General features: G+C 37.9%; 3 protein-coding genes across 3 annotated transcripts in view; 2 read left to right on the top strand and 1 right to left on the bottom strand.

Annotated features, from left to right (window-relative positions):
• The window catches only part of pkn2a (protein kinase N2a), a 25205-nt gene extending 18385 nt beyond the window's left edge, over window positions 1-6820 (top strand). Inside the window, exons 18-22 of the mRNA XM_016493184.1 lie at window positions 4420-4496; window positions 4572-4714; window positions 5425-5532; window positions 5608-5688; window positions 5795-6820. Of these exons, the coding sequence (XP_016348670.1) occupies window positions 4420-4496; window positions 4572-4714; window positions 5425-5532; window positions 5608-5688; window positions 5795-5998 (613 nt within the window). The 3' untranslated portion in view covers window positions 5999-6820. The remainder of the gene's footprint in view (window positions 1-4419; window positions 4497-4571; window positions 4715-5424; window positions 5533-5607; window positions 5689-5794) is intronic.
• A 143-nt stretch (window positions 6821-6963) lies between these two features.
• On the bottom strand, window positions 6964-12299 carry gtf2b (general transcription factor IIB). Its single transcript, XM_016493182.1, has 7 exons — window positions 12234-12299; window positions 11065-11171; window positions 10827-10960; window positions 10598-10744; window positions 9351-9480; window positions 8398-8679; window positions 6964-8288 (listed from the first exon to the last, which is right to left on the bottom strand). The coding sequence occupies exons 1-7, from the start codon at window positions 12248-12250 to the stop codon at window positions 8155-8157; spliced, it is 951 nt and encodes a 316-aa protein (XP_016348668.1). The 5' UTR covers window positions 12251-12299; the 3' UTR covers window positions 6964-8154.
• A 1455-nt stretch (window positions 12300-13754) lies between these two features.
• lrrc8da (leucine rich repeat containing 8 VRAC subunit Da) lies at window positions 13755-18846 on the top strand. Its single transcript, XM_016493181.1, has 2 exons — window positions 13755-14032; window positions 15270-18846. The coding sequence occupies exon 2, from the start codon at window positions 15272-15274 to the stop codon at window positions 17747-17749; it is 2478 nt and encodes an 825-aa protein (XP_016348667.1). The 5' UTR covers window positions 13755-14032; window positions 15270-15271; the 3' UTR covers window positions 17750-18846.
• The last annotated feature ends 541 nt before the right edge of the window (window positions 18847-19387 follow it).

Raw genomic sequence — 19387 nt, forward strand, 5'->3', positions numbered from 1 at the left:
GTCTTTGATCTTCCAAGCTGTTTAATGGCAGTCAGCGGGTGTTGCAGTGCATCAGTCCAAAAGAAGAGAAATAAAGCACATCCATACATAATAAAAAGTGCCTCACATGGCTCCGGGGGGTGAACAAAGGCCTCCTGTTGCGAATCGATGCATTTTTGTAAGAAAAATATCCATATTCAAAACGTAACAATCACTTTAATCTAGCTTGCGTCAGCAGTTGTACATGGAAGCAGATGACGTAAGATGTCGGCATTGCGCATGCGCCGGTGAGTCTTGTGAAAACCAACGTTTGTTTACAGGAGCAAAGGAAGAGTACAACAGTGAGCGCAAGCTAGATTAAATTGATTATTGTGTTTTAAATATGGTTATTTTTCTTATAAAAATGTATCGATCCGCTACAGGAGACCTTTGTTCACCCCCCGGAGCCGTGTGAGGCACTTTTCATTATGGATGGATGCGATTTATTTCACTTCTTTTGGACTGATGCATGCAACACCTGCTGACTGCCATTAAACAGCTTGGAAGATCAAAGACAATTTTTTATATAACTCCGACTGGATTCGTCTGAAAGAAGAAACTCATACACCTAGGATGCCTTGAGGGTGAGTAATTCATGGGCTAATTTTAATTTTTGGGTGAACTAACCCTTTAATTTCTTTAAAAAAATTATCTTACTGACCCCAAACTTTTAACGGTAGTGTAGGCTGGCTACGGGTTTGTGTTTGGGTCTAATACTGGGCAGGCTGTTTTTATTGTATTTATTTTTGTAATGTAACAAAATCTTAAATTTCATAGCAAGCTGGGGAGAAAGTTACAATATGTTTACATAGAAATTCAAACGGTTTTATTTCAAACAGAAAATGTTAAGAGCAGTTAATAAAATTAAATATTAAAACTGTCACAAAACAAATTATGGGCCACTTATAAATAAAATTAATTTTCATAATACAGGCATACTGCTTGTAATAAAGCAAAACCGTGATTTATTCCCACCTGTCAACAAACCTGGGCTTCAGTCCCAAACCTGCACCTGCACCTTCTGAAAGCTTTCCTTTGTGAAACACCATTTGGTTTAGTTTATGTTATTGTCATTGTAGCTTCTTGTTTATATTACCCTGATCTCGAAGTAAAGAGGATTATAGGGGTCTGATAAATGTGTTTCTTCTCTTCTCCCATGTCTGCAGGGAAACCGTTCCTGCGGGCCCCTCAGATGAGCATCGGTACATGGGGCCGGCTGGTGAGGAGGGCCATTCCCTCTCCCAATAACTCATTTAGTCCTCAAGTGGCAGAGCTGGCAGCTGAGACTGGACACAGCAGTCACCCAGGAACCCCTGCTCTGAGGAGGCATGAACACACAATATAATGAACACACTTACTTTGTTAAACCAGTCATTAGGCAGTGCTTTCACGTGTCTGTTTGTGTTTGTCTGCCCTCTCTAGTGACCCAATAGTGACAAAACTGGACTTTGACAAAGACGCTACACCAAAGCATTACTCTCCTCTTAGTATAAGAGAAGTCTTGCCTGAAGACAAGATCCCCAACAAAGAGCAAGAACAGGTAACATCACACACTATCATGTGGTTGTTGTAGAGATAAGCTGTCCAGACATCTGTGTTGATGTCATCTGTTTCCTTGAAAGCACAGTTAAGACTCCTTTAAACTCTGTGGATAAAGATCTGAAGCGGACATGTAATTCATGTTTAGTCTCTCATCTGCCCCCTTGCATTTGAAAGGAAAAGGAAATGCCTTCACCGTTACCTTTATTAACATAAAGATAACAGCTATCCAGTGTCATCTTGTATAAACAGCGGCAGCTGAAAGGCTTATGTTCTTCTTTTACAGGACTCTTTGACTTCATTTGACTACCGAAATGACAGAAATAGCATCATTGTTCAGTCTGAGCTTGAAGAAGTCGTGGAACATGAGACTCAGCCGTCAGCGTTACAGCTCATAACTGTCCAAAAGAACACAGAAATAAGGTGAAGTATTTATAGTTTGTCTTGTATTGGCAAATATACACTCGACATTACTAAAGGACTTTTGTTGTTGTAGGGATGAAGAGGAGGAAGAACAGTTTAATTTCAGTCTTAAAGACTTTAAATGTGTTGCAGTGTTAGGCCGTGGCCATTTTGGAAAGGTATGAGGGTATTTACAGTTTCCTTTTTTTAGTGGTGATTGCTAAGGCAATATCATTTTTGGATATTTAGGTAACACTTTAAAATAAGGTTCCATCAGTTCATGTTAGTTAATGCATTGACTAACATTAACATTAAATAACCATGAGCAAAACATTTGTTACAGCATTTAATGTTAGTTAATAAAAATGCAATTGTTTATTGTTAGTTCATGTTAGTTCATGTCCATTAAATAATATTAACAGATACAGCTATAGATTTTAGTAATGTATTAGTAAATGTTGATTTAACTATGATTAATAAATGCTTCAGATGGGTTTTTCATTATTAGTAATACTAATTAATTAATACTAACAAAATAACAATTTTTTATATTGAACATTATAATATTGTGATGACTTAATTTATCAGTCATATTTAAAATGTTTGATTTTAGATTTCAGTATTTTATTTTAGAGACATTTATATGTAATATATATATATAATATATTCTGTATTATAAAAATAACATTTATTTTATTTGATATGGACCATTTATCGGTTATTGTTCACGAAAAAAAAAAGATCAGTTTGTCAGCATCTGACATTCCTACTTTTTTGCTATTAACTTTAGGTAACACTTTACTTAAAGCCTTTATGTATAAAGCATTATAAAATTAGTTTTAATGCATTAATTATGCCTTGTAATGCACCTTATAATGCATTGTACAATCTCATGAATAATTGTAACCACAATTAATACATTATAATAACACTTATCAATTCATTGTTGCACTATGCATTTTAAATTCGGTTATAATTATTTTCAACAAGATATAATGTATTACAACGCACATTATGAATGATTATAATGCATTATAGCCTTTAATAACCCTTTATTTTACTTTACTTAAAGCCATTATACATAAAGGCTTTAAGTAAAGTGTTACCTAACTTTTTTATACGTTTCTTTTTCTGTGACAGATCATACAGCTAGCAAAAAATGCTATATTTACATTTAAAGAGAGAATGATATCTTTACCAAGATATCCTAGAGACTTGAGGATGGTCTTATAGGACTAGTAGACAACCACCCAAAATGCCCTAACAACCATATAGCACTACATATACCTTGACAAATACCCTAAATAGTGACAGTGACTTTTCTAGAAGGGAAACACCACTCACAGAATCTAGTTGTCATTAAATCTGTTTTCACCTTTGCCTCCAGGTGTTATTAGCGGAATACAGTATTACAGGTGAAATGTTTGCCATCAAGGCCCTTAAGAAGGCAGATATTGTCACACGTGATGAGGTTGAAAGGTAAATTGTTCTTCTCTGTTTTATATATGATAATTTGTGAGCAGCACTTATCAACTACAAGCTGTTTGGTCTCATTTTATCCTGTCTTCTTTTCTGTTCTCCCAGTTTGATGTGTGAGAAGAGGATATTCGAGACTGTGAACAGTGTGCGGCATCCGTTCCTCGTCAATCTTTTTGCATGTTTCCAGACCAAGGAGCATGTGTGTTTTGTGATGGAGTATGCGGCGGGAGGAGACCTCATGATGCACATTCATGCCGATGTGTTTTCAGAGCCGCGGGCCACGTGAGTGACACAAAAGTCATGCTTTTAGATAAGTCATTATTTAAATCATCAGCCTTTGTCATCATTACATGTTCTGTTGTTGTTGTTGCAGGTTTTATGCAGCCTGTGTCGTCCTGGGGTTACAGTTTTTTCACGAGCACAAGATTGTATACAGGTATTAGAAAAGATCTGTACTTAAAGGGGTCATATGATGCGATTTCAAGTTTTCCTTTCTCTTTGGAGTGTCGATTGCAAGGTAGCTACCACATTCAAGGTCCAGAAAAGAACCAAGATGATCGACAAAGTAGTCCGTGTGACATACAAAGCTACGAGAATACTTTTTTGCGCAAAGAAAGCAAAAATAACAACTTTATTCCACATTTTCGTCTCTACTGCGTCACTTGTGGACGCACGTTCACGACAGTACCATGACGCGAGCGTGTGGTGGCGCTGACCCAGATCCGGCGTAATGACGTCGTAACTTTACAGTTGAACTACTGATGTGGGAGGGTCAGAGAGCCCTCAGATTTCATCAAAAATATCTTAAATTGTGTTCCGAAGATGAACGAAGGTCTTACGGGTTTGGAACAACACGAGGGTGAGTAATTAATGACAGGATTTGCATTTTTGGGTGAACTAACCCTTTAACTATTTAATTTTTTGACACAAATATTCGTTTTTCATTAAATTCATTTGAGGATTAATACATGTGTTCTTCAGAGATCTGAAGTTGGATAACTTACTGCTTGACACAGAGGGATTCGTCAAGATTGCCGACTTTGGTCTTTGCAAAGAAGGTAAGGATATGTTTGTTGTTGTGTTGTCTGCTGTACAAGCCCCAGAAGCAAATGTTCTACCTTTTTCTGTGTTAGGAATGGGTTACCGGGACAGAACGAGCACTTTCTGTGGCACTCCAGAATTTCTGGCTCCTGAGGTGTTAACCGACACATCCTACACACGTGCGGTGGACTGGTGGGGGCTCGGCGTGCTTATCTTTGAGATGCTTGTCGGCGAGGTCAGACCTCATCCACTTCGGTTTATTCATTTCTCATCATCTCTCTAAATACACTACCTTAAAAGTTTGGGGTCAGAGTTTTATTTAATTTTATTTAATTTTATTTTATTATTTAATTTAATTGTATTGTATTTTATTTTATATAAGTCTCTTATGCTCACCAAGGCTACATTAATTATTTAATTAAAAGTACAGTAAAACATACAAAAATTGGCAATTTGAAATAATTTTCTATTTTAATATATTTAAATTAATACCCCAGTCTTTAGTGTCACATGATCCTTCAGAAATCATTCTAATATGCTGATTTGCTGTCCAATAAATTATTATTATTAATGTTTAAAACAGTTAATATTTTTGTGGAAACCATGATACATTTTTCTCAGGATTATTTGATGTACAGAAAGTTATAAAGAACAGCATTTATTTGAGATGGAAATAACATTAGAAACATTAGAAATGTCTTTACTGTCACTTCAGATTCCTTCCTGAATGAATAAAAGTATTAATTTCTTACAAAAAATGTCCTTCCTGAATGAATAAAAATATTAATTTCTTACAAAAAAGAATCTTACTGACCTCAAACTTTTGAGGGTACCTCATAACTTTGACGAGGAGATATTCATATTCATACAAGCAAATGTATTAAGTGTGAAAGTGACAGTATTTTTGTAACAGGTTTGTTACTAAGTGAACTCATGTTTCCATAGTCTCCATTTCCCGGTGATGATGAAGAAGAGGTGTTTGACAGCATTGTGAATGACGAAGTCCGCTACCCAAGATTCCTCTCAACAGAAGCCATCTCCATTATGAGAAGGGTTGGTACTAAGAGCAGCTTTACCAGTGTGAATTTACCAGGTCTTGTTATTAATATCTTTCACTTTGGCGCACAGTTATTAAGAAGGAATCCCGAGCGACGACTTGGAGCCTGTGAACGTGATGCAGAGGATGTGAAGAAACATCTGTTCTTCAGGGTAACTTCTGAACCATCTGGCTACATGTCTCAATTCATTCCAAGCAATGTATTTTTTTCCCCTTTCTCTTTCTCTATCAATATTATTTGTACCTTCTGTTTTCCAGAATATTGACTGGGATGGACTATTAGCAAAGAAAGTGAAGCCACCATTTGTACCCACAATCCAGAGTTCCAGTGACGTTAGTAATTTTGATGATGAATTTACCTCAGAGGCTCCGGTGCTCACACCGCCCAGAGAGCCCCGGCCCTTGACCCAGGATGAGCAGGACCTGTTTGCAGACTTTGACTATATTGCAGACTGGTGTTAGCCACTTGTTGACATCCGTCCCTCTCCACACACATGCACAGATACAGAAAATGTGAATCAGATCATTTGCAGATATCCCTTTTTGTCGTCAGTGTTATATTAGGATTACCACAACCCCTTTTCCGTATTAACATGATGAAGAAACGTTTATTATTATTTTTTTTTTTAAATGGAGTATGTTCTGGTTCGGGATAATTATTCCATTTCATCAGGACCTAAGCACTGATCATGAAAAACATAAACTGAGCAGTATAGTTTACAACTATACTGACAACTGACACAATGAACCATGTGATCAGGTGCCTCACTGACACCCCCTTGTGTTGAGGAAGCCAGCACGCCACATCCACATTCATCTTGCCCACAGAATTTCTTCAGTCACACTGAGAATGAGCCTTCGTTTTTATAGTTTTGTTTTTGAAGCATTTACAATGCGACTGGTTTAAATAATCTGTCAGCTGTCAATGTTAATTATGTGAAAGGGTTTTTAAAGCCATAGACCGAAATAATAGGTGATACATTGTACCTCATCCAGTGAATGTATAGTTTGCCACGATTACCAAAACATCTAGCCATTTTTATGTAATGGAGAATATACTCTTCCCTACAGTACAGTATTAATGCATTATGATCCAAGTTACAACGAAAACCGCAAATATGAACTACCAGTTACAACTCTAGTCATACGTCAGTGCTTTGAAACAAGAAATGCATTTACTTCCATTCAGTAAGTTATTTTTCTATCAAGTTTCAGGATAGGGTCATGTTTTGTTTTGTTTTTTTACCAGACTTAAGCTGTCAGTGGATTTACACTACCGTTCAAAAGTTTGGGGTCAGTAAGTTAATACTGTAATTCAACACTGAAAATTCAGCTTTGCCATCACAGGAATAAATTACATTTTAAAATATATTCAAATACTAAACCGTAATTTAAAATGTTACCACATGTCACAATGTTACTGTTTTTACTGTATTTTTGTTCAAATAGATTTCTCAAATCAAGGTTTCTTTTAATAACATAGAACATTTTTACCAACCTCAAACTTTTAAACGGTGTGTATGTGACAGGCAATCACATTACCTCATTACCTAGTTACTGAAATTCCTCCATTTCATGTTTTTTTCTTCATATGTGGACATGAGACATGACAGACTGGAATCTATGCTAGACACCAAATATCAATATAAATATACTAATAACTGGTCTAGATGTTCAAAAATAGGCCTGAAGCTTCATATGTGTAATAATAAGCAATCCAAGTGGAGGGGTAGATACTAGTTGGAGGTCTGGTGTTATATAGGCTACACTACATAAACAGTATCAAGCTGGAAGCACTAATTTTTGTCTAAAATATCCATGTTTTATCTAAATGGTGGGAAAACAAAAGGACCGTACAAAGCTTTTCTACCCACTACTTGTATGTCGGAGCATGATACAGAAGAAAAGTTTCAAAGGTACAGTCGTGAAGTTTGACTACAATGGTGTAAATAACAGGTTTTGCTCAAACTGTCAGCCATCATGAATGCAAAAATTAAATGTTTATTACATAAGTCGTGAGTCTGCATTTCGTAGACCTAATCAGGTTGTAAATGGTTTATTTGTCACTTCAAAAAGGATTCTCTGGTGTTTCATGAAATCTTTATAATAACTGAGCTGTAGATACAGGAACAGAAACACACGAACAGAAACTTCTGCTTCATACCGTTCCCCTCGTGAAAGAAAAAAAAGAGGGGGAAACAAAACCATTCGTGAGCTACACGCTTTCAAAGCCCATGGCATTTGTACACCTGTTCTGGGGATTTCCGAGATGTTCACCATGCTTTTCTGAAAAGCATTTAAGTTACTAAATATAATGCAAACAAGCTAACAAAATCATTTCCTACAAAAGAAAATGTTACAGTAAGAAATATGCCTAGTTGCAACCACCAAATTCTCACTTAGACATACGTACAATTTATATACACACAAATGAAAGTACAGCCTGCAATCTGTGATTTAACTTGGAATGTGTCTTCTGTACTTTGTCGAATCCCTGCCGTCGTCTTTTCAAAAGGTTTGTGCCTTCACGGGGGGAGAGCAAAACGTGTAAATTTCAAAGAGAAAAGGGCAAAAATTCTGAAAGTACAAAGAGCGGTGAGTGTGGGGCACATGGGTGTTCACAGTTGAGGCAGTTTATCCACTGGTGTGTCGAACTTGAAGTCTGGAGGAAAGAGATCGGCAGCGCGGGGATAAATGAGACGGTAGGACTGACGGATGGTGACGTCTGCCACTCCAGCGATGTCCCCAATCTCTGCACAGGAGAAAAATAACTTCCATTCATCAAGCATGCTAACATACCGCCTTTCGTTTTTGATTATCGCAATACTCGTCGACTGGATTATACATTTGTTCTCTCTTACCCTTCTGTGTCTTCTTCTCAGCAGACGCTTGAGAGGCCATGTAAATGGCTGCAGCTGCCACTGAGATCGGACTGCGCCCTGGAACCAAGTCCAGTTCAACGGCCTTCCTGGCGATGTAAGTGGCCGCCATCTGCACCTGTTTGGGCAAGCCCAAGTTGGAGCAGAAACGTGACATGAAGTCGCCGGTTGTAATGAGATCCACGCTCGTCTCAAGAGCCTTCAGGATAAGCTTGAAGCAGCGGCCAATCTCCTTCTTCGAGATCCGAGACACGGCACAGATTTCTGGGGTAGAGGGAGATAGAAATTATATATAATCAATACCTGCTGGAATATTGATAGCTAAATATCTTCAGTTCTAGAGTTATCTAGCATCATGCTAAAGGTGAAGTGTGTCATTTCTGCACCACAAGCATGGAGTTACAAAACGAAGAGGTTTTCCAGAACACTCCCTTCTGCCTTCCACTGGTCGCTCAAACAAATAAACTCACACTATTGAGGGCAACAGTGCCCACCCACTTTTTCAGTAGGCTTTGTTCTGGAAGAATTTTTTTCCCCACAGGGATTTAGAAAAGTCTTTTAAGAGTTACGAAACAACCAGCTATGAAGTGCTTTGGAACTTTACAAACTTCAAAGCCCAAAAAAATTAAATCAAGTATTTAATTGATGGTAAAAGATAACACTATTGATTTAAAGGTGTTAATTTAAAATTTGGCTAAATAATTCTTAGCTTTACCAAAGCAAATACCATCGATTAACAACCTCGTAGCTCACAGTAAGTCTGTTTTAATTTTAACTGTTTATAAGTTATTGATCAAAATAAAATTGCCCTATGAAGAAAATGCTGACTGTTGCCCTCTATTGGTTGAGCCAATGTTGACGGTAGACGCAGTAAATTCAGTACAATATAGTCTATTAATAAACAACAACATAAAAAAAGAGCAAGTGGTTCATACCTTTAAATGTTCTAGGGACGCCCTCCTGTCTGCAGGCTATGTAAAGGCAGGCTGAAGCGATCGCATCATTACTTCTGCCTTTCAGACTCTTCTGTTCGTAAACCTGTTTGAACAAGTTGTTTGTTCGGTCCTGAAACAGAGAAAGGAAACTTTACTGAGAGGATGGAGGAATATGCTCTTCAAGTGAGGTTGGAAATACTGATTAAAGGGGTCATATGATGTTGCTAAAAATAACATTATTTTGTGTATTTGGTGTAATGCAATGTGTTTATGCGGTTTAAGGTTAAAAAAAAAAACGTTATTTTCCACATACTGTACATTATTGTTTCTCATCTTTCTAAAATGCGTCGATTTTTACAAAGCTCATCGGTCTGAAAAGTGAGGTGTGCTCTGATTGGCCAGCTATCCAGTGCATTGTGATTGGCCGAATACCTCAAGCGTGTGACAGAAATGTTACGCCCCTTACCATATTTGGAAACACACAGCGTCTCCACAACCTGGCGGCAGCGACAACAACAATACTACAGCAAGAATAAAAGTTACGAATTCTTTCTTTGCGTATACATTTGGGCGGTGTTATCCAAATCATCCAACACAGTGACATAGATTTGTGGGGGTGTGTTTTAGGAAGGCGTGGGTGAGTCTTAACTTTTAGAAAGCATGTCTCTTTTGAGTTTGAAACTTTAATCTTTGTGACTACGGATCTTATATATGCACGAACAGCTTGTAACACTCCAAAGACAAAGGAAAACATGAAATCACGTCATATGACCCCTTTAACGAATGACCATGAATGTTTTTAATAGTGCAAAACTCTTCTAGTCTAGTGATACACGCGTTGCCAAGTTCATCAGATGTGTTGATGTAAAACATGACAGAAACACTTACCCATAATAGGTCAAATCTTCAATGTACAAACTTTATTTAGAGAAGCCAGCTCTAGTGAATGATTGCGCAAATTATTTTGAATTAACATCCTGTATTTCAATCATTTTAATGGTGTGATTTACAAAGCAGCTTACAGACAAAAAGTGTTAAGTTAATCATTCAACTTTCATGGTTTGCTTTAAAAAACAAACAAATATTTTTTATCATGTATGTTATACAAAATTCTGAAGTAGTTATTTGGCTTAACTGTTTACAAAATCATTTTTTGGTTTAGTTTAGTTATGTGTTGTGTTTTTGACTTGAACGAGTGCATAATTATGTTACCATCTAATTCAATAACAGTAGGATGGGACACTCACGATGATGTTTCTGGGGAGGTTGATCCTGTCGGCCATGGTGGTTATCTCCTTGAAGGCATTCAACATGGCTCGATCGGAGCTGCTCATGGTTCTCCGATTCTGGTACTTGGAATTTCCAAACTCATCAAAGCTCGCTGCACCTGTTCCCTGAAATACCATATTTAAAAATCATGATGAAAACACACATTTATGCATGTATGCATTATAAATAGGTAGACAAGTTCCTTACTTTGCTGATCATGGTGGTGAGGTCTCCTCCATTGAGGAGAGGGTTCTGAGTGTCACCAACACGAGACGGATCTTTAGTTGCTTTCTCATTGGTGAACGTTCTCCACTCTGACCCTACATCAATTACACGGTCACCTAAGAAAGAAAGAAAACACAAGCTTATTGTCTTATTGTTTAAGTTAGTAATGAAAAATGTCCACTTAAAGCTTGACTATTCAGAAGCAGGTGGAAACTCATACCTACTACGAGGCCACATTCAGGACAGATCATGTCTCCTGCCCTGTAGTCCTCCACCAGTATTGCATCGGGGTGATTGGGGCATTGCACCTTGGGAAGAGAGTCTCCACTAAAACAGACAAAATTCCAGAGGTCAGGAAAAATCCACATGAACTCTTGAACTCTACTGACATTAGAAAACAACTGTTTGTCTGTGGATTAGGATACAGTAAACACTACAGGAAGATGCCAAATGAACCACCACAGATACTCATAGAGCAGGGGCATATTAGATTTTTTTTTTTTTAATTGGATACGGATTAATTAATTAGAGAAGTTCTTGATGCATCTTATCCTTTTCTTCGTTTTTTTTTTCTTATCTATTTTTTTAAACAGATTTTTTAAAACATATATGAACTTCTACATGGGTATATATATATATATATATATATATATATATATAAAATCTAAACCTTACTTTAAATATGACATCAACTTTTAGTGTTACTCTCAGACCCCTATTGACTTGTAAATTAATCCATTATTTTGATTATGCCATATGCTCGGCTAAGGGGTTGTTATGCATCAAATTATATATTTGTGCAATCCCTATAAAATTATAAGCTTTAAATATATAAATATTAAAACAAAAATAAAAAATAACAGTGGACTAATGGGTGGCTTGGGCTGTTACAGCAGGTGACTGCTACTAAACACTGATGTTGTAGCCTCAACAACGCAGACATGAGTTAGGATAAATAAAGGAAATGTTTATTAGATAAATAATCAATAGGAATCGCTTCCTGAGAGTTTTCAATAGCCCATCTTGTTAGTGATGCACGCGCAGTTAGCTCTGTGGTGACTGTGTTGTTTGGCTTGGTTTTGACAGGCATCTCAACCTTCCACGCAGATCTGAAACAACTTATCTGACGGCTTGTCTTTAAAAATTATTTGCAGAAATGAGCTCTCATTGTGTCGTATTTCATACGATGCGAACAGCTAGCCAACGTGCGCTAGCAGAAAATGACAGTGTACTCATTATCCAAGATCGGCTTTATACGCACCACAACGACAACAAACTACGACTAAAAAGCCTATAGAGGCCCACATCGGACAGATTCAAGGGTCATCTACGCCATCCTTTACAAAACGACATCAGTGAGACACAAAACCAGCAGAAATGGTAACTAACCGGCTCGTCGACGCCATACTGTTACTGTCTGTTGTCCACGGCAGTGACTCTGGTGAACACAATGGACGCCCGCTACCCATATTTATAGGTTTTCTAGGTCACGTGTACAGGGCAGAGACGGAAAGCCACAAGTGCCAAACTTACAAATGTATGATTCGACATTCATTCATGTTCAAAAATTCATGCGAAGTCGTTTCTTCTCATTACATTTCAAATGTTCAGTTTCAACCTTAAAATACAGGAATTCAATTTGTTATGTTTTTCACATTAAGTAGTCTCTTTGTCTGACATTCCAGATTGAATTCATTATACAGTTAATATAAAAATATAACAGTTTTATTATATATACAACAGCCCAACTTAGATGTTAGAGCCAGCCCTAGCACAATATGCATCTAATTTTGTAGTTTGTTTTAACTCAAATCCGATTATAAATAGTGCTGTATAATACATTACAAGTCTGGTCTGAAACATAACACAGGCGCAGTATTGCACATGGCTTTAATTGGACTACAATGGAAAATGCACGTGATTTGCAGTCTCATTTTAAAACTATTTGTTCTTTTTAATTCCTCTGTTTACTGACAAGGCCTTTAAAGTTTCAACAATGCTGTATTTAAAATTATATACCATCCCTAAATTCATTAATCATTTGTGCTTAATAATGCAGATGTCTCATGCAAAGTTATTATTGGTTTAATTCCTCCTGTAGTGCTCTCAGAAACCAAGGGTTGGGCCCTTTTATAAGCATGCTATGGTGAGAACACTCATATCTCTCTTAACTCATAAGGGATAATTTGTTCTCGTCTAATGATACTCAAGAGCACTAAAGGAGCAAATGCACTGATAAACAGGTGATGACATCTTATATACATTTTTATGGCAGCTGCATGTGTAAAATAAAATGTGTTGAACTTATATAAACAGTAGAAATGGGGATCATTTGGATTTCTGTCATTTACGGAAATAAGTAGGCTACGCATGCCATAAACTATATTATGATTCTTTATGAATAATCAAAAGCATTCGAAACTGGTGGAATAAAAAAAAAATGACAGAAGAGGAAGAAAAATACACGTGTTCATGATTCAGTCAGACAGACAACAAAGGAAAATCTATGTTCCTCTTTACAAACTAGCTGAAACTTGAAAAAAACATTTGGGGTGGGTTAGTTTAGTAACCAAGACATTTCCTGCACACTGTGCCAACCAAACATTACTCCACCATTTAATAAGCATCTGGCTAGTTTCCTCATAATAAAAAGGAAGAAGAAAAGAAAGTATAAGAAAGAGTGATCGGGGTCTTAATAATTGAATAGCTAAGGCTGTCAGAACTGTAATACTTCACAGTCTCCACCTTTAATTAAAAAAAAACTTGATCTAAAACACTGATTTGTGTACTGGGCGCGTCTGCAGCTCTAAGAGCCTTTTTGTTGATAATTCACCTTTATCCAGTGCGTTCATAAACGCTACGCTGTTAACGTCCAATGAAATACGCAGTTGACGAACGGAACAGCTCCGTCATATTGACTGCTGAACTACAAGTCGGAGCAGGTCGGACAAAGAATCGCAAATTTTAACCACGCCGAAGTTAGACTGCTCTGGACAGCGTGTGCAGTGCTTGATGGACACTACATTACTACACTGAAACAAGACTGTTTGGTGGCGATTATGCTGACTTTTGTAGTCCGTTTCCTGCTCAACAACAACTTTTGACAAATCTAGCGTTTAAAGCAATATGACAATAAGGATAAGGACAGCGCGCACTCTTCCATCCCAGTGAAAAACAGCATAGAGACAGTAAGTAGACCGTTTTACTGTTTTAATCTGGGTCTTTGAGGCTTATTTCTTCCTACTACCTAGAAATATATTGTTCCCAGGGACTGCATGTTATGTGAGTTCAGCAGTTTAGCGTTTCAGACTCTGTCTGCCTCGTAGATCTTGACATCAAATTACTGCATTATACGAATGAGAATATTTCTATTTTAAGACAATGTTTCATTAGCCTGATAATATCCATTTCAGAACAACCTAGAAACGTTTTCAAATTAAATGTACAGGGTCATCGACTAAATGGCTGCATTTGCATTCTGAATTGGTGATTTAAAAAGTTTACTCATAATAATGTATGAAAACTAAAGCCATAATTTGGCCTTGTGCTGTCTTGGCTCTACAAGGCGCTTCTTAACAGAATTTAATGTTGACATACATTAAAACAGTTTTGTGTATTTGCAAGGTCGCCCCCTACTGATACATCTAACAAAATATGAATCGAAGTCACTATAAGGCTTGTCCTGAAAAGAGAATTAGCTGTAAAAGTCAAAATAAAGACACATAAAACACTCTTTTTGTGGAATGACCCAGCGATGCAATCAACTCAAAGTTAGAATCGTGGGCTTCTTAGCTTATATATTTCTTAAATCCCTTAAATGGTTAACACAGACAATTCTAATGATTACCAGCTGCCATGTGTTTCCAGCATTCCAGTTTAGCAGACATCAAATAAAGCAGTGCTCGAACTGTGTGCATGCCACTGGGTGTTTAAAAACAGAATTGGGCTATAAACAGAATTGGGCTATAAATACCATGTTGGCAGCCAAAAATGTTTTAACCCAGAATCAGGAATCACATCTGAAGTGAATGGACACGTGTTTCTCATGCCACACAAACATGCGAGTCGTCGCAGTGAAGTGCTATTTCAAACATAACACACTCTTGAGATGGTTCGGACCTTTCATGTTGTAACTTGAAGCCACATGTGGCTAGCAGGTATTTTTCGAATTATGCACAGTCAGTACATGCACTCTGCATGGGGTAACTCACTCTTTTATATATACATTTGTGCTGTAAGTCATTTTCAGTGAAAGAATCTGACTAAATATAAATCTGCTCAATAAAATATAGTGTTCGTTTACTTTATCTTGGAGTAAACACCCAAGACCTTTGAAGAATATTGAGACATGTAATAGACTCAAATTAATTCTGTTCAAACATGCACTGGTTTCATATGCACTGACTGCACTACTCTTTATTACAGGGATGTTTAGTCTAACTGAAGTTGCCTCCCTTAATGACATCCAGCCGAAATACCGTATTCTGAAACCATGGTGGGATGTGTTCATGGATTATATTGGAGTAATAATGTTGATGTTAGCCATCTTTTCTGGGACTATGCAGTTATCCAAAGACCAAGTGGCATGTCTTCCCATTCTTGAGGAAAGCACAAACCCTGAGGCAGCACAAAATCGATTAGAATGTTCCACATCAGTTCTGGGCACCACACCCTCAACAACCAGAGACCTTCCTGACAGCGTTGCACATGAACTCCTTAACACTCAACCTACCCCCTTAAAAGGAGAAGATAGGTGGTCTCAACCTCAACCCAGAGGACGAAAAACAAATCTGGACTATCAGCAGTATGTTTTTGTCAACCAAATGTGCTACCATGATGCCCTACCATGGTACAACAAATACTTCCCTTACCTTGCCCTCATACACACCATAATGCTAATGGTAAGCAGCAATTTTTGGTTCAAGTACCCAAAGACCAGCTCAAAGATTGAACACTTTGTTTCCATTTTGGGGCGGTGCTTTGAATCACCATGGACAACGAAAGCTTTGTCTGAAACCGCTTGTGAAGATTCTGAGGAAAAGCAGAGATTCACAGGTGGTGTGGTTTTCCAGAAACACGTATCCTCGGAGGACAGCAGTCAGTCTACACCTTTAATTGAAACTCCAACGGTGCAGTTTCCAACCGAAAAGCTTATTGCAGAAGCTCCTAGCCTGACCACCTTAGACAAAAAAGATGGAGAACAAGCCAAGGCTCTTTTTGAGAAAGTGCGAAAATTTCGAGTCCATGTAGAAGACAGTGACTTCATCTATAAACTCTACGTGGCTCAGACAGCGATAAAAGCACTAAAGATCATTTTGATCTTGAGCTATACATCAACATTTGCCTCGAAGATCAGTTTCTGCCATATATGCCAACCTAAAATCGAAAGTTTGACAGGGTATGATCAGTTCTTTTGCACGCACAACATGGCATTCATGTTGAGGAAACTTCTTTTCACTTTTATGGCTATGATATGTCTCTATGGACTGGTGTGTTTGTATACACTCTACTGGCTCTTCAGGAGACCTCTTAAGGAGTACTCTTTTGAAAAAGTCAGAGAGGAAAGTAGCTTTAGTGATATTCCTGATGTCAAAAACGACTTTGCGTTTCTTCTACACATGGTCGACCAATACGACCAGTTGTACTCCAAACGATTTGGCGTATTTCTCTCTGAGGTGAGTGAGAACAAACTACGAGAAATAAGCCTTAACCACGAATGGACGTTCGAAAAACTACGTCAGCATGTGACCTCCAATGCTCAGGATGAACAAGAACTTCAACTCTTTATGCTGTCGGGACTCCCTAATGCTGTATTTGACCTCACCGATCTGGAAGTCCTCAAGTTAGAGCTTATTCCTGAGGTCAGGATTTCAGCCAAAGTTTCTCAGATGACCAACCTACGAGAACTACATCTATATCACTGCCCCGCTAAAGTCGAACAAACTGCTTTCACTTTTCTCCGTGACCATCTGCGATGCCTTCACATTAAGTTTACTGATGTAGCAGAAATCCCACCGTGGATTTATCTGTTGAGGAGCCTAAAGGAACTGAACCTGATTGGGAACTTGAACTCTGAACACAACAAGATGATCGGTTTGGAGTCACTTAGAGATCTGAGACACTTGAGGATGTTGTACCTCAAAAGCAATCTCAACAAAATACCAACTAATCTAACAGAACTCTCGCCACATCTCACCAAACTGGTGATACACAATGATGGGACTAAATTACTGGTACTGAACAGTCTCAAGAAGATAACGAGCCTGGTTGATTTGGAGCTCCAGAACTGTGATTTCGAGAGGATCCCCCATGCCATCTTTAGCTTGGCTAACTTGCAAGAACTGGATTTGAAGAATAATAATGTCCGGACCATTGAGGAGATCATAAGCTTTCAGCACCTGAGAAGATTGATGTGCCTCAAGTTATGGTACAACAAGATCACTGCCATTCCACCATCGATAGGCCTAGTGAAGAGTCTGGAGTCCCTCGTTATCTGTCACAATAAACTAGAGACCCTTCCTCCAGCTTTGTTTCATCTGCCCAAGCTGAGGCACATTGACCTCAGCCACAATTGCATCTCAAGTATACCAGTGGAGGTTGGATACCTTCACAACCTTCACCATTTCGCAATCACTGGGAACAAGGTAGAGGTTCTGCCTAATCAACTGTTTAAATGTTCCAAACTAAAGGTTTTATGTGTGGGTCATAACAGCATCACTTCCATCCCAGAGGCGATTGGACAGTTAGTTCAGCTGTCCCATCTAGAGCTCAAAGGGAACTGCTTAGATTGCCTTCCATTCCAGCTTGGCCAGTGTTGCCTTCTTCGGAAAAACCTCCTTTTCGTGGAGGATCATCTTTTCGACACACTGCCTCTGGAGGTCAAGGAAAGTATCAGTAGTGAATAATGGACTGATGGACATTTCAAATTCTGCAGAAGTCTGCAAAAACTTCTATGGGCCTGTCATCAACAATATGGTCTATAAATGGGCCTCAAAGACAGGAAGCAAATACACACGTGTTGCAACATACAACAGGAACATTGCAAACAACAGGTTTGTGTTTGCTTCTGTTTGCCATTTGTTTAAATTATGTTCTGTTAAACTTGTATATTGTGTTATTTACATTTTTGTTGTCATATTGAATATGCAGGCTGATGCATATTGTAAAGAGACAGTGCACCCAAAAATTGCAATTCTGTCATTATTTACTTGTCATCCCAAACTTGTATGACTACTGTGGAACACAAAAGGAGATATTTTGAACTGATTTTTGTCCATTAATGGGGCCCAAAACAACATCCGACCCTACTGACTTTTATTGTATGGACAAAAACACCTATAAATAATGACAGAATGACCATTTCTGGGTGAACTATCCCTTTAAGTATTGAAAGGTCAGTAGTTCTCATAAATTTGTTTTCAAAAGTGTCTATCAACGGCAGTTTTCAGTGAGGTCTTTTCTTTAACTCTTTAGTTATGGAAACAATCCCAACCTAGAATACATTTTATGTTTTTTTATACAACATTAAACACATGTAAATGTATCATGTATTTTGTTAGATTTGTCCTTTGAGTTTAGGAGCTGCACTTCTCAGCATTTTATACGCTCCAAGAGACAAGATCTGACAGGATGAAAGATTTGATGAAAGTTCATCTTTTCTCTTTAGCAATAACAGCAATATTGCAACACGCTTTCGAGTCGAAGAATGTGTTTTTGTATTTCCTTTGTTAAGAGTGAAACATATGAAATGTTTTTGCTGTGTTGTGCTGATAAGAGGCATGCCAAGGACTAAGAACTGCCAGAATGGGGGGGGGGTGTACACCCTGCACCTCATGATTAGAAAGACAGTGACCTTGTAAAGCTGCCCTCAGTTTACTTTTGCGCTGTCATTATGATTATATCTTAGAAGCCAACCGCTTGTCAAAGAACATCTACAACAACTGCCCTTAACATTCTCTGTTGTGTAATTATTAATGCCTTATTTTTTCTGTTCTCTGATTATTATTAAATGTTGTGTATGAACAAGACTTCGATACATGTTACAATGTTTTTAAAAAGCAATTGGATTAACCTTCAGGTTTAGCACTAAGGGCTAATATTACAAAGAACAATACCTGCAGGGAGGGTTAGCCCACCCCCTTCTGTTTGGTTTTATTGTCATTTCCCGTAGACATTTCTATCTTGATAACTGTTTATAGTTACAGCTGGTGAAAAATTTGCCTAAGACACTGAGCCCTTTGGTTCAATAGTCTGCAAGTGTTTGTGAATGGAGGTGGCATGGTTGTTCTTAAATCTGAACACCTTTCAGCAATGGGTGTGTCTGAAGCTGAATGTGATATTATGACTCTTCTGCTTGGATTTATATTCCCACAAACTTGGTGACACCTAACTGTTCAGGATCTACCAACAGATCCACCAGTTTCTTTCACATGACTAGGTCTGCCTCAGAGGACGATTTGGCTTTCTGCACATATCCCAGTATCACTAGTAATTTACTCTTATCTAAAGTTGAATCTAGCATTTAGTGATAAATCAGTCAGTCT

The sequence above is a fragment of the Sinocyclocheilus anshuiensis genome, unplaced genomic scaffold (genome assembly GCF_001515605.1).
Source record: "Sinocyclocheilus anshuiensis isolate Anshui unplaced genomic scaffold, SAMN03320099.WGS_v1.1 scaffold1472, whole genome shotgun sequence".
NCBI lineage: Eukaryota > Metazoa > Chordata > Actinopteri > Cypriniformes > Cyprinidae > Sinocyclocheilus > Sinocyclocheilus anshuiensis.

Bases quoted from the DNA above. Each gene is read 5' to 3' on its own strand.
- gtf2b (XM_016493182.1), bottom strand. The intron at 10,961-11,064 runs GTATGAGTTTCC...TTTCTTTCTTAG, and splicing joins TGAATGTGGCCTCGTAGTAG to GTGACCGTGTAATTGATGTA. The intron at 10,745-10,826 runs GTAAGGAACTTG...ATGGTATTTCAG, and splicing joins TCACCACCATGATCAGCAAA to GGAACAGGTGCAGCGAGCTT.
- lrrc8da (XM_016493181.1), top strand. From the start codon at position 15,272: ATGTTTAGTCTAACTGAAGTTGCCTCCCTTAATGACATCCAGCCGAAA.